Genomic DNA, 15,163 nt, shown 5'->3' with positions numbered 1-15,163 from the left:
TCAAGGTGGCAGAATAAATCAACACTAAGGCCAAACTGACGGGGTGAAAGTTCGCCGATATGTGGCCTGCGCCAAGCAGTCACCGGTGCCTTCTGCAGTGTCGCTGGCATTAAAAAGGGCACAGTAGGCAGTTCAGAGTTCACATTTCTTCAAGAAGGAAGCCATACATTTACATAAGACTTTTGCGCCACAGCCAGCTGGGGTGACAATGTGTCCTGTATTACTTCACTGACCGTGTGCTTAATTGTCAGAGCCAGACGTGGAAGAGGACATTTTTATTAAATAAATAATATGTGGAAAAAATGCTTTTGAAATTATAACAGTAATGTTCTAATTTTTCTACTTGTTCCCTGTGTAACCTGTCAACGTGCGACATACATTATTAATAGAACAGGCACTGTATATGCGTGAGGCCGGATTGTTATGCATGCTAAATTTTGGAAAAAGCTCATTTGACGTATTTACCTTGTAATACCCTTAGGGGTCAGTCTGTATTATTCCAGTGCTATTGAATTAATGTTTGCATTATCAGTTTGTTTGCAATCGAAACATAATCATGTACTATAAGATTTTAAATATGTATTAAACCGGACACGAGATAAGATGCCTCCCTGAAATTGTCTTTAACTGGCACTTCTGCTACTTAGCATACTTAAACCTTATACTTATTTCCCCTTCTCCACAAGAATGATAAATACCCGAACATTATCGCTATTGTGCGTACTGAAACGGTACCTAGTCCCAGTTGTCAATAAACGCAAATGTGTTTTGATTGTGGGGCACTGAGTTATGATTAAAATTTTTCGGCTCGTGATCGTGATCGTTTTTTCAGTGCTGTGAAAAAAATGCTCTTTCGGGAGACAGGGAGCGAGAGGGAAGGGATAAGAGGCAGGGTTGAGGGAAACTTTTTTCCAAAGTTTGTGTAAGCTTTCACTTTCAGCCTTCGAGGCGGGGTTACCACTACAGCATGGAGTGAGTGAGAGGGTTCTGCGAGCGATTGCAATGCAGCACCACGGCGAACTTCATCCAAGTTAAACAAGCTCTCCAAATTATAATTCTAAAAATAACCATGTACTCCCCGTACTGCTTGACACAGGTAAAATCAGCCTGATCGTTTCTTATTTATGTCGAGTCTTAGCTGCTGCGCGTTTTGTAGTGTTCGCGGTTCTCTTGCTTCGGTCTTGTTTAATAATCGCTTTCAGGCTTCTTTTAACTGTCTCGCTTTTCTGATACAACTTTATACTCTCGCTCTCTCTCTGTTTTCTGTTTTTGGGTGGCATTTATCCAGCAGTCTTTCTTTTACGTTTCAATTGCACATGGTTTGAAGAGAAAATGGCGCTTCTCACAAATCTATTTAATATAAAAGGAGGAGTGAAGAAGAGGAGGAGGAAGGAATGCTACTAGATAAACATTGGGGCTCGTTGAGTTATGAACTATACACATACTAAAGCTTATATATAGATTCGTATATGGATGTTGGGGCGTTGAGAGTGTGATATGCAAGAATATTTTGTCCACAAAAGTCGAATCTGCGAAGTGGAAGTTGAATGTGGCTCCAGGCAGCCGCGTGACGCTCCATACTGTATTTGATACTGGAGCTGTACAGTATGGAAAAACGGTGTGAGTTTCACATAAATAAGCAGCGAGATCGTTGTAGAACGATATATTTGTTGTTCGCGGGTCATTTCCACGCTGTCACGAACTTCACGAAGATGATTGAGGGTAAATTATTTTGACATAATGATGGCCCGCGATAGATCAATTTGTATATTTCATCCGGAGTTAAAGCGCGTTTTTGGAGTGTGTATTTGAAAAACACTCGGTTATAGGAAGATGATAATAGCTATACACCTGTTCTGGTTTAGCTGTTGGAAATTCTGGATAGATTGCCGTCACTGCTATTTCTCTCATGTGCCGGACACTTATGGAAAATCACAAAATCGACTAAGTTTATTGCTTTACACATGCACAGATGTATGTTGTATCTCACCAGTTCAGTGCAATGCAGTTTCGGAAATTATTTCTGCTGTTTGTAGCTTGCATTCACTGTACAATTACGATACCTACGCATTGGTAGTATAATACAGTGGGTATTTAATCCACGCGTGTATATGCACAATATGTTTCGACTCATACTGTGAGTGCCGAGCGTATTATCCTCTGTATGTAAGAGGGAAAAGAACAATTCCATGTTTTTAGTAAGTTTACTTGTTATTTTTGCTTAGAATGCCGTGTTCGCATTATTTGATGCCCTCTTTGTTAATTTCTAAAAAACAATGAACACATATCTAACTATACCGGCTCTTCGGCACGCGTCTTTTGACCGGACTTATGTGGATAGTCTGCAGTGTCTTCAGTCAATGCTCATTTTCGCGGTTAAGTACGGTTAACATGGGCATTTAGTATGTTAAACATATATGCTTCCTCAAGTAATAAAACCATAAAGTTAATGGCAAATATGTTGAAATTGCTGTCATTGGCTGGGACAATGTTCTTCTTTCTACGCATGTTCCCAGACTTCGGTCCGCTGTAATTATTGTAGAAGAGAAAACAGAGGACCGATTGTTCTTCGTTGCTTCGTACTTTCAAAATGTGCATTGAGAATCTGTAATGCCATTGCCAGTTATTTACGAACTAATTTTCGCACAGTTGCACAGTTGTTGTTTTAATATAAAAACAATGATTTTAACACAAAGCATTCTCAATGGCGCCTGTACCGCCGAAAAAACTGAAAGTCGCTTGCACGGCCTGGATTTGTTTAATTAAGTTTTCAACTAATCTTGATATTTGCCACTCCCAGTTAATAATATAGCATACTATAAGAATGTCTTTCTCAGAGCTCCCCTCTTTTTTCCAATAACGAGTATTCCTCCGTGTAGGCCACATACAATTGCATCTTATTTTGTTTTACTGTAGCCTTTCTTATGTCTATGTGAAGTGTTTAAGTGTCTGTTTCTAATTTTAAAACTGCTTCTATTTAATCCACTTTATTTAATTGCAGGGTTAGTATGCGAAGGCTCAGCATTATGAAAAGACTACAAGACCCGAATTAGTTTTTAAATTGAATTATGTAAATTATATCTCCAAGGTATAACATAATATAAATGTGTCTGGTTACATATTTTAATGATTAGTAGAAAATGTGAAGACAGTATTAGTTAATAGGCTCCTTCCCTTTATTGTAGCCTCGTAAAAATATTTAATATAAATAGTTTCGGTCCTTCTCATCTATTAACATTACATGACAATACAACTAAACTAGGCTTACATCGTTTTGAACGACGAACATGATAATATACCTGGTCGGAGTACTGAATAGTATTAATGAGAGATTATAACCACTAGTAACTATTGTAACAACTAGTTGCCTTCAGGACCACGTTTGGTTAGGCCTTCACCACGTTCACGTCGGCTTTTAGTAATTTGGTGCAAATTCAGCGAAGGAGTCTTAGCGGATGTCTATAAACTGGGGAAAGGTCTGAGTTTGATGCACATCTACAAATATGTTTCAGTTGCATTATAGCACTTGCTTTCATCATGAGGTTTGTTACCATTCCAATTAAAATACAAAATAGGCATATTTGTGCACAGTTTTATTGTGCTGAATGCATTTCTGGGGAATGCACAATTGCACAACTTTAGCCGTTCATTAAAATAAATTGGCAACAGAAGCCTTCACCCGCATAGTACGTGCCGCACAGTTAGCACTTCGCGTTCATACACACAGATATACGTTTTCTCAACACTGTGTGGATATCAAAAATACTAGATTATTCCTTTGTTCCTTTATATGCCTAAAATAATGTTTGATTTTGTGTGAATACATCTCAAATAGTCTATATCTCTGTATTAATGGTTAGCGGCATTTTGTGGTCGTTATTCTGTACAGAAATTTCGTGAACCGTACGTAAATTTCGTACCTGCGGAAATGTGTAGGACAATGTATCAATGATTCTGATAGAGTCTGTGGCGCGAACACGTGGGTTACAGCTCTACATGTTCACGCCACAATCCTTCAGCCCTCGACGGATTTGCTTGTATAATTCAGTGAACTTCTTGACCAAATTCGACATATTCTTAGATTGTATAATATGGTCGGTATAAAGATTTGACACTCTGTTTAAGCTAACTTTAATAGCTCTTAATTAAAATGCAACACATAACTGCGTACTTAAATGCAAACAATGAATTATTTGCATTAAGAAAAGCTTCGATATTAGTTTTAGGTCCAAGTTGTTAAGTGAATGGCTGTATGAAAAATATTTTAAAATCCAGCTTAAACATGAATATAGTTAGCAATATAATGGGAATTTAAAGTGTTTGTACAAACTTTCCCGGTATAAAGTCATTCTAATTAAAATTCTGAATTATAGTAATTCTAGTTTAATATCAAAAGCCACAGCACAAGCCCAGCGCGTGATTGCTTTCCAGAACCTTACTTTTCAAATATTTAATTAAAAATCTTTAATCATTAACCCTGGATTTTATTTTTATACGTTTATTACTTGTTCATTATTGTAAGTTTAATCTGATAGCCAGGAAATATCAGTTGGACTCTGTAGTACATTTCAAAACGACTTAATAGGTTTACAAATTTCACTTACGGCCTGGCTATTGTATCCGTTAAAGCTACAATATTTTTAAAGTCGGCTTTTGTCGTACTGAGAAATGAGGATTTAAAGTAATTTGCATATCGCGTTTGGTACGGTATAATGCGCCTTCACATAGCCGTTGAAGGGAGGCTTTCCCTCCATGATGATGTGGGTAGTAGAAAGGGTACCTTCTCTTGCTGGCGTTGACCGCGCGCCGGGTGCGTCAGCACATCCGCACAACAGCTGAACGCCGCAGAGTCGAAGGGACACAGAGCCTGGCGAATTGGGGATAGACCGGCTAACATCGGTGAATGTTTATTGAGATTATTAGCACTGAGGGAAAGATTCTCGGTGACATTTCTGTATAAATTTCTTGGCTTGAATTAACGCACACAACAGGTTACTGTGGCTTACTGACCAAAAGTTATATATATCATACATTAACCATCACTTTGCTTGAACTGTTTTGTTTCGTTTTGACCTGGTTTGTTCGTAATGTCACATCTCCTTATCGCCATCTCATTCTTTTCCAAACCAAAGGAACATGTTTGAATATGACAGAATGCAACTGTTTTCCTGAGAGTGTGTATATATGTCTATTATATTATATTATATTATATTAGTGTGTATGTACATATCTGTATATTCCGTGATTTATTATTACTATTTAATGTATAATCTAACACGTAATCTGCGAAGTTGCGAATGCATTGTCTAAGGCAGAAATTAGAATAATACACGCACAAGTAATCATTAGTAATAGTTAACATCTTCGCGCGGAGCAATGGTGATTTATGTGCGCTAGGATAGATCAGACACATTATTACCGAAAATACTTTTAAGTTACTTGATCACGTATTGAGCTGTATGGGTGACTGTAGATTGAATGGCTGCATTGTGTTCCGATAGTTCACCATAAAGAATGATTAGTTACGTCCTTCACGTATTTTTTCCCCGATTTAGACATAGAAAATGTTTACATGTGTGTTTGTGCTTACATTGTAAATATGTGGAATTTGGATGCTATAATACTGTGGTCTACCTAGTGGAATATATAGGGCCTATAATTGCAGTATGTATTTCCTAAACTGGCGCAGTGCACTGTTGTTTTAGCGTGTTTTCATTGAACTGTTGCTTTAACTGGACATTGGAGCGGTGGTGAAACCAGAGTCGTCCTGTCACCCCTTAGTCTCCCAAAATGGCGTCTCTTTTTACGTGGCTGATATGGTGACACTGGAGAATAACAGACGGCATAGTGTCATTCACACACGGATACTGTGTTATCTTTTTCATCTGATTCCTTTTCGCTTTTAATGGTGCATATTTATTAATGATAGGCCTATAGTCTGCCGACCGCTTATGTAGTTCTTTTACGACAGCGGAATTCGTTTTGATGTATGCGTTATGTGCATTTTGTTAAACTTTAATTAATTAATTCATTCATTCATTCATTCATTTAATAATAATATTTAGAAGAAGAAGAGGAAATCAAAACATCCCCCAACAATTTGTTTTGCAAGTTACACGTGGCAATTAATGAACGGAATGACTGACAATTGATTTAGCTAGTAACTGGATTTAAGATGAGTGCTGCTGTAATTCAAATTTGACGTCAGCAGCTGTGCTGCTAGTATCTGCATAAAGTTTTTCAGTGAGTCGTAATGGGAGTTTGCGGCCCGAGAGAATAGCAGGATGTCCTCTGTGTGGACTGCATGTGGTCAAGTAGAATCTCCCCCCCCCCCCCATTAGTTTTTGGTCAAAGTCCTGGCAGTGCCTGGGACCCCTCATCACCCCCATATATTCTACTGTAGCTGTTACCACAGCTACTGGACACATTTAGTATAGTAAACATAACTGCACACATCTGATGATACGCAAATATGCACTCAGAAATGTAGACGGCGACATTAGTCAAAGGGAAGCCTGGAGATGGGTAGTCTCCTGCTTATTCCAGTCATGGCCTATGCTGCATTTCAGGCCATGGCAACTCGTATAATCTTAAATGTGTGGTTCCATTTCGGTGCTGTTTGCACAGAGGGCAGGACGCTTGGTTGCAGTGAGTGACGTGATATGGCAAAACTTCTTTTGATTGGCCAGCTGTCCAAATGTAGGGTCGCCTTTTGGTTTGTTGTTATGGGGAATCGACAAAGCCATGTCTTTGGTAGGCTGATTTTGGGCATGTGATGTTTGGGCATTGAGACCTGGTGATGGTCGCGCTCATCTGGTAGGATGCTTCTCCTTCATTGGGGCCACATTGCATGTTTCCTTTGCACCTTTCAACTGCCCCTCCCAACCCTACAACATGTTTGTCAGTGTGGCCAAACGCAGTGGAGGTCATTTATGGGCCCCAGCAGGATCCACAGGTGATGCATGATGAAGGGCACGCCCAATGGCCTCTTCGCGTTAAGTGTATGGGGCAGGTAAAAGTGGCCATTAAAGCTTTTGGAGCATAGTGTGGGTGTATGTTTTGCACACTTCCTGATCTGTGCGGTGGTGGAGCAGCGCGGGAAGCACTGGGCAGGACCCTTCTCAGTCTGAGGGGACTGCGGGTCAAACACTTCTGAGTTTAGGTCATTTAACATACTGCTGTTTTAGATAACTGGTGCTAGTTTGGACCGTCAAAACACCTTTAATAGAAACACATCATGGCGTTTTAATTGCTATCGGTGATGCATGGCGGAGCAGATTTGCCAGTTGCATTGCCCTGTGTTAGCGTACCACATCATCATCAGTATGATCATCGTCAGGCCTTTCCAAGCTGCACCAAAACCTGATAAGATGATGGACTGCGCAGGTGCCGCACGCTGTAATGGCTCAGGTCTTCTTTCATCGGGTTAACTGCGGCACATCGATTTCCTACTGAAGGTCACCTATTTTTACCCAGACAGTGTGAGTGTGGATGCATTGTTTGTGGTGGAGACACTGACAACAACCTCAGATAGCTATTTCAGATAGATAAATACCAAGATACCAATATAGTCTTCCCATTACACAGGGGTTTGATCCGTCTTAGGTGTTAATATTAGTGCAGTATCATAAATCCGTCAGTGAGCGCCGGCCTCTCATTTCGTTCCCGTTCCCTCCCTCTCCCACGCGCTGACCTGGGGACTCATGCATCATGTGTTTACAAATGCGTACACACACACACAGGCATTTTCTCTCCCACACCTGCGCGATCGGGCGCATTTGGCACAGGTGTGCATTCTTAACACTTCAGCACAGATCTGCTGGGGGGAGCGGGGCCAATCAGTATAGGTGTGCCAGTTGTAGTGCTGCCTGTATCTTACTACATGTGCCAGGCCCATGACTGACCCTGGGTGGGATCCTACCCCCCTCAGTGAGAACTACAGCGGGTTGAGGCTCGAATCCCAAGGAGGCAGTGGCGGAACACAGAAAATGAAAAGGCTTCTGTTTATAATCTGAGAAAGGAAGAAAAGAAAGCCTGTATCTAAAAAAGGCTATGGTCTCAGATTGCAAATCAGGAAAATTTATTAACAGCTTAAATTAGTTTAATTAGAGTAATTAATTGTGCAATAAAGGTTGATCCAAAATATCTGTTAGGTCACTTGTGGTCAAGCTCAAAGTTCTGCTGTCGATATTACAGGGTGCCTAGTAACACCAGAAAGTGTCTCTGACCTGATTATGAGAGTGAGAGAAAAGAAGGAGGGATGAAAATCTAGAGAAAGAGACACAAAAGCAGTGTCAGTGTCTGGGCTATTTGGCTGCTGTGTCCAGTTACGAGGAACAAAGCTCTGCAGCCGGCTTTTTTTGGGGGGTTGGGACTGGCTTCCTGCCAGCAGTGGAAAATCTATACGCTGTTGCGCAACATACCATATCTTTGCCTTAGGTGAACTCTGAGGAATGCCTGCAGCTGCAGCACACAGACGCACGCAGATGCGCACACACACACACACACACGTTCATAAACAGCAGAGGACGAGAGGCCTGGTGCCTGGGCACTGCAGTGCTGTGGACAGTGCCTCCACTCGGCCGCGCCGCAAGTCGCCGTGTCCGTAGCTGTGGCTCCCCATGTGGCCCGGTGTGGCAGAGCAGCAGCCTCAACAGCTGGATAAAAGCAGGGTAATTCAACACGGCTGTGTAGTGACGCACTCTGACACTCAGTCAGTCTCTCATATTTGAAGGTTAGTTACTTTTTAACTGCGTTTTTACAGTTGGGTAAAACTTTTCCGTATAGGTTTTTTAATTTAGGAAGGTTGCAAGAGAATAGCTGTTTATTTAATTGTGTAGTACTTATTTGAATGTCAAAAAGTTTCCTCTGTCATTGCTGCAATGTGTCGTATATTAAATGCTCCTTTGAATTTGATTGGATGTGATTTCACTTTCTCACATAATTTGATATTTACTGATTTTTGCTTTGATTTGAACCAGCAACCTTTTGTTCCTAAGCATGTTACCACATACCTCTGCATCACTGCTGGTACACAGGGAGATCAGCACTCTGACCCTTCCTCCCTTTTCTCTCAGCTTTTGGCCACATATTGGTGGGAAAGCCCCCCCCCCCCCACCCCACATTGATGTTTAGCGTGCTAATATTAAAAACGAGGGAACTAAAGCACTGGAGCCAGGCCAGCGTCACATCTAGGCATAACTGACAGGTGGGGCTGCAGGGCTGGGGTGGGGGTGCTGGAATGGGTTGACCAGGGTTTAAGGTTGCTGCCCTGCCTCGACCTCCAGCAGGCCCATCATTTATCGCCTTCAGTAAGGCCGCTGCCGGTACTTGTGGATTTATCGTTTCTACAACACGTTCTCATGTGGCGGTTCTGGTGTCTGACAGAGAAATAAGTATTTATTGGTGGAGAGTGGGGGAGGGGGGTAAGAGAAGCCATAGGCCCTCATCCAAATTTAATCAGACTGGAAGTTCCCAGCCCAGTGAGGACTGGTTCACAGCAGTGTAATCAAAGCAGAGATGTTTTGACTCTTGTCTAGATGTTACTTGCGAGGAGCATAAGAGCAGACCTTTGTAGGTGACCCCATATTTCTGTATGTCATATTCAGTGCTGCTTTCCCCTTGGATGATTGTGCCAGTAGAACTCTAAGCACATGTACAACATTAATTACACCAACCCCCCCCCCCCCCCCACTGCCCTCCACCATAGACCAGCTCCTCACCTGCTGCTGAAAAGGGGCCTTTTACCACCATGAACGTGGCTAAGTGGAGGGGGTGGGGGTTGACGAGGCAGACTGTGATGTCTTCTGTGTTTATTATATTCTACAGCCAGGTGATAAAGAAGAATAGACCGTGAGGCTGCAGGAAATGTGTTCATAAACATCATGCTCACACTGATTCATGCAGTCTCATACAACGTTTCCCTCTGTCTGTTATATGCGGCCCTGCCCGGCTGCCCATTAAACGTATGGTAGTGTGAAAGGAACTACTCAAATTTAAAATTCTAGAATTTCTCCCTTCTTTGACTTCCGTTGATTCTCCAAGGTCCACAGTATAACAGGACCAAATTTCCAGCTGTCGGAGAATCTCGTATATCGTGTTATTTTTTCCAGTTACTGAACCCAGGGAGCCTGCCATTGTACCAGGCTGATTACGCACCGTATTGCCACTCATACGTCCCAGTGTTTGACGTCACCGACCCTATGGTATAGACGCAGGCGTGTCCCAGCTTTTGTTACTGGCATGCCCCAGAGAGGGCACCTCTGCTTTGGGTAACGCACCTCAGTGTCTGTACAGTTCCCCTCAAGTATGACCGGATTAGTTTGGGTGCTGAAAGGGAGGTCTGGAATATCAACACTTGAGTCGACTTCCTTTGTTACCTCACGCCCCAAGAACGATACCAAGGAGACGTCAGTCTGTCTCCAGACGCCAGGAGGAGCGATCAGACTTTTTAAAGACCATTTAAAGGCAAATGGGCGTGTTTGTGTGTTTGTGAGCGTGTTCTCTGAAGTATTTGTATTGCTGGGTGTTTGTCTGTGTGTGTCTATGTGTAGATGTATCTTAGCGTTGCAGTATTTTCACCCCTGACCCTGCTCTCCCAGAATAATGGTTTACACGTTGCTCAGCTCCCTCTATTGTCTGTGCATTGGACCTCCTGCTCTGAAAGATGAATGCAGTCGTCCACGTGTCACATGACTACTGCTAAGGAATAGTATGTTACATCTTAAATATCATTAAGAAGTTAACAGTTCTCATTGTCTGTAGGTTTTATTCAGTAAAGTAACTTGAGCAAAGAGGCGGTGAGATCCCTCTGTACTGGCGAACACGAACATTCATCCCTGGAATCGCCCAGTCTGAAATGACAGAGATTCCCAATGGAGCTTTCTGGCCTCAAAATAGGGTATTTGTGTTATTTTGTGGGTGAAAGTTTAGTGTCTGGTATTTTGGGAGCAATTTCGGAAATTTGATTTATGGCCCAGTGATGGAAATGTGGGAAAACAAAAAACAGAGGCTGACTTCATATTATGATATTTGTTAAGCTGCAGCTTGCAAAACTCAAAGATTTTTTTGATCAAAACAGTTAATTCCTCAGGCGTTATTAGCTCAGTAAACAGCAGTACTGAGTTCAAACTGACATTTATTGTTGAAATTTGTTGGCGTAAATTCTAAGCTCACTTACGAAAAACTCTACACATAATCTGCATTGTGCAAAATTATTTCTAGAACTGAAATGTAATATGTTTTTTCGTTAACAAGACGTTTAATTCTACATTACTGGTGATTAAAACTAGTAATGCCCCTCATTGATATTTCTTCCACCCTGTGAAATCACTGCACCGTGAAGTGCGGATTTTTGTGGGAAGGTAGGCTGCTGTTTAAAATTATATGTGTCATTTCTGTTGTGATGGGAAGTAGTCACTGGCGGGATCTTGGTTTGTACGACTTCTGCCCCGGTAAAACAATGACGTGGCTGTGTTGGTCAGCTCAGCTCTTTTGTTCGGAGGAAAAAAGAACAACCACATAAAATACCATAGATAAGCGCATACCAGACTTTATGTAAGGTTGATGAGATATTTTGAATTGTTGACATAATCATCTATTTTCTAAACTTTATCTTTGTACTCCGTCTTGTAAACCACAGGCTAACTGCCCGAATGTTGTCAGGAACTCATCTTGGTTAGATGTACAGGAGAACTGTTGCTAGGATATGCTCTGTTTAAATCAGAGTTCTTTATCAATCTGTCGGCCCACAATAAATGTAGAGTGCTCTCTGCGATGGCGTAAATTTTTGACTCATGACCTAAGGTTTCGGCTCCTCGTAGAGGCCCCTCCATTGAGGACTTGTAAAACACCCAGCTGTATAAATGTGACAGCATGAGCTAAGCGTCAAAATAATAATAACAATGAGCGCATGTGTGTAGCATGTTGCGTGGCAGGGGAGTGAGGTGCCATGTTCCAATGGTCCTGTATGTCATTCAGTGGGCCGTAAACCTGATTAAGCTGCCAGAACATTTGTGAAGTTCAGAGCAGGCTATATGTACCTCCATTGTTCCTCGGTCCTCATTCATGTGTTCCAGAGTAGAACTTTTAACCCCATCTCCCTTTACCCCCCCCAATATTCATCTGCAGTTTAGTTTTCAGCATCTCAGCATAATAACTCTATCTTTATTAAGTCAGGAACACAGGAAGTTTGCTCAGGAACAGGGGAAAGAGGTGTGGAGAGTATTATTTAGCAGTAGGAAAAGGGTGTTAATGTCTCTCACCCTTATTTTTTTTTTTCTTCAGACTGACTTCCCGCTCGTTTTCTTTCCTTGCAAAGCAGGACGTAGCAGACTCACTTGCTGGCTTAGGAATAAACGCCTTTGTGTGCTTAGGGTCCTCGGAACATTCGCTGCCTGCTCTGTGTGTGCTGACTAAGAGCCATGTAGCACCTGAAGGACAGCTGACAAGCATTTTTTTTTTCTTTTCAAAAATACGTTGGAAACGCTCTGCGGGCTATTGCTGCACATCAGCATCTCTTCCAGAACATCAATAAGGAGGCTACTCCTAGTGGTCGTCCGTAACGCCTCTGGCGAGAAGGTTCTCCGAATGTTGTATCACTCCGCTGGGAACGAAAGGGAACTTGTAAAGATTGCCAGTCCTGACGGACCTTTTTTTCTATAAAACTACAACTGCCCTAGCGTGAAGTGCAGCGTGGGAGCATAATGATCATTCAGGGATGGCAACACTGGCTTAGGGTAGTTTTCTTAATTTGATGATACACATGGTTGAATGCTTCCAGACTCAATTTCAGTAGAATTAGGCCTGTTATTTAATGTTTAAACTTAAACTGCAATTAAATGCTATTACTCTAGCAACTGCTAGTGACTGTAACATGCAAGTGATGTGTTATATATCTTCTGTCCAGCACAGAGTAGTCTTTTATCTATTTATGACCTTGTGTGTTTCTGTCTGTGTGTGGGAGGTGGCTACCGCGATGTCCAGCAAGTGCTGCTGTCAGTATGTGGCGTGCATCCTGGAATCCCTCGGGGCAGGCGTTCAGCATGCGTGGACCTCTCACCCTCATTGTGAGCGCTCTTCCGGCCGGCATCGGACGGCCTGTGCAGGAAGCTGCAGTGGGCTGCTTTGAAAGCAGCCCTTCCTCTGTGCTTGGAGCTATACTGTTAACCCTCTCCGGTGTCCATCAGCATCCTCAAGCAGGAGGCAGGGTGAGATCACAATAGCTGGTGAAGCACTCAGCCCTTCCGTTCTTCCCTCTCTCTCAAGCTCACTACCTCATCGGAATCACTTGCCTGGTCAGGGAAGCTTGATTACACAACATTTTAGAAAAATACCTAGACTGGAGCGAGGCTTTGTCATGTTGTTTTTAGATTAGGCTTGTTTCCTTCCCGTCAGAGAGAACGGGTGAAAAACAACGGTGGTACAGGCAGTGCTGTGAGATTTGGGGGTCAGCATGTGATATTTATGCGTGTGTGTATTGCGTGCGTGTGACTGGGCCTCTCCTATAGCTGCAGCTGTACTTCCTTCTGCCCTGAATTGCCTACGCTGCTTTCCTTCAGGTGTCTTGAGTGACTCAGACGAATGGTATTTGTACAGTATATGTGGAGCTTGTCAGGCATTTGTTTATTCTAACAGGAGACTGCGTGTTCCACCAGTACCTTCTGTGAAGCCTCATTCACCCTGCCCTGCTTAGCTCCGCTCAATTAGCCACCCTTTACAGAAGGAGTGTTCTTCTAGAAAGGCATCGATAATTTTTATTTTTACACTTTTTTTTTACAGTTATACCATAAGATTGATTTTCTATCTTGCAAATTGCTGGGTGTGTGGTGGGGGTAGGGAATGCATTTTTCCCACTTAAAATTGATTGTTTTGTGTAGATTAGTGGCTGGAAGTTGTATTTCAGTGGTATATATTTTCAAGTTCTTGTGCCTGTGAATGTATTCAAAGTGAGGTGACGGCAATATTGTAATTGTGTTTCGCCTTTTCGGGCTTTTTGGCGGATCTTGCAGCCAGGCGGCCTTTTGTCCGAGGCAGAGAACGGGGAAGGTGTTTGTGCTTCTGCATCTCTGTAACATCTTGTGTTAAAGAGTGGGAAAGCGGAGGGGCAAGAGACTGAGGGAGAAAAGAGCAGGCATGGGGAAAGATGGGGTGTGGGGGACGGGCGAAGGGAGACTGTGGCAAGCCATTTGCATAAAGGGCACACAACGCATCCGGCTGTAGGGAGCGCTGGCATCTTGCCCTGCCGACTGGCAGTGGGCAGACTATGGGCAAAAGAAAGGAAAGGGTGAGGGGGGAGGAGGGGGGTTGGGATTTAGTCTATAGAGCATCCCTTGTTCAGGGAGAGGAGGGCCCTGCATTCTGGCAGAAGTGCAAGGCGGATAGCTGGTTTGACTGAGCTACATTATTTCTGTAGCGTTTGTGTGTACTGCTGTGTGACACGCATACGCTTATGTCTGCTGCATGGCCATTCCGGTGTGTTTTTCAGACATGTGTGCGTGTGTGTGTGTGTGTGATTTGGCTGCACCTGACCGACACAGCCGACTTGACCTTTCCTGTAATCCCTGCCCCCCCCATCCCCTTCCCCACCCCCCCACACACATCCACTCACTGGAGAATTCTGGGCATTTGCATTCACCGCATCAGACAAAAATATCCCAGCAACAACTGGGACACGAATGGACAAGGGAGCGAGGGATTCGTCGGCAGCTTCTGCCAGACTACCAGACTAATACGCTCCCAGCCAGTGTCCAATCCCCCACTCTCTCTCTCTGCAAACTCCCGAAGGCCTGCAGGAAGGAGAGTGTTGCAGAGTCACCGTAGTGTTGTCCTTTCTTTGCTCTGTAGCAACATCAGGGTTTCACCCAGAGGGGTTGATTCTCAAGCTTTACATTCACCCAGTTCAGGCTTGTGTGTGGCTTTATAATGGCACCGAATGCTGTGTGAATTCACTTGGTGCGCGGTCAATTAACATGAGTGACAGCATCAATAACCAATGGGAGTTAAGGTTGGACGTTATTTGGGACACACGGTTGTCTCCAAGATTCCCTTGTCAATATTGTACTACCTGTGTTTGGTTGACACCCCGTCCTGGGTTGTCCTGTGCCCGTAGCCTCTGGTATAGGCTCTAGACCCCCCGCAATACTGTGTAGAACAAGTGGATAAG

At 43.1% G+C, this 15,163-nt stretch overlaps 1 protein-coding gene across 12 annotated transcripts in view; it reads left to right on the top strand.

Annotated features, from left to right (window-relative positions):
• Nucleotides 1-15,163, top strand: part of nfixb (nuclear factor I/Xb) — a 97,633-nt gene that overhangs the window by 8,186 nt on the left and 74,284 nt on the right. Inside the window, exon 1 of one of the 12 annotated variants that reach the window (XM_048992341.1) lies at nucleotides 912-1,096. The exons of the other annotated variants lie outside the window; for them this stretch is intronic. Coding sequence (XP_048848298.1) covers nucleotides 1,070-1,096 — 27 coding nt within the window. The 5' untranslated portion in view covers nucleotides 912-1,069. Of the gene's footprint in view, nucleotides 1-911; nucleotides 1,097-15,163 lie in introns of those variants that run through there. 12 annotated transcript variants of the gene reach the window in all.

This window comes from Brienomyrus brachyistius, chromosome 22 (genome assembly GCF_023856365.1).
Source record: "Brienomyrus brachyistius isolate T26 chromosome 22, BBRACH_0.4, whole genome shotgun sequence".
NCBI classification, from domain to species: domain Eukaryota; kingdom Metazoa; phylum Chordata; class Actinopteri; order Osteoglossiformes; family Mormyridae; genus Brienomyrus; species Brienomyrus brachyistius.
This window is presented reverse-complemented; position numbering and strand designations above follow the sequence as displayed.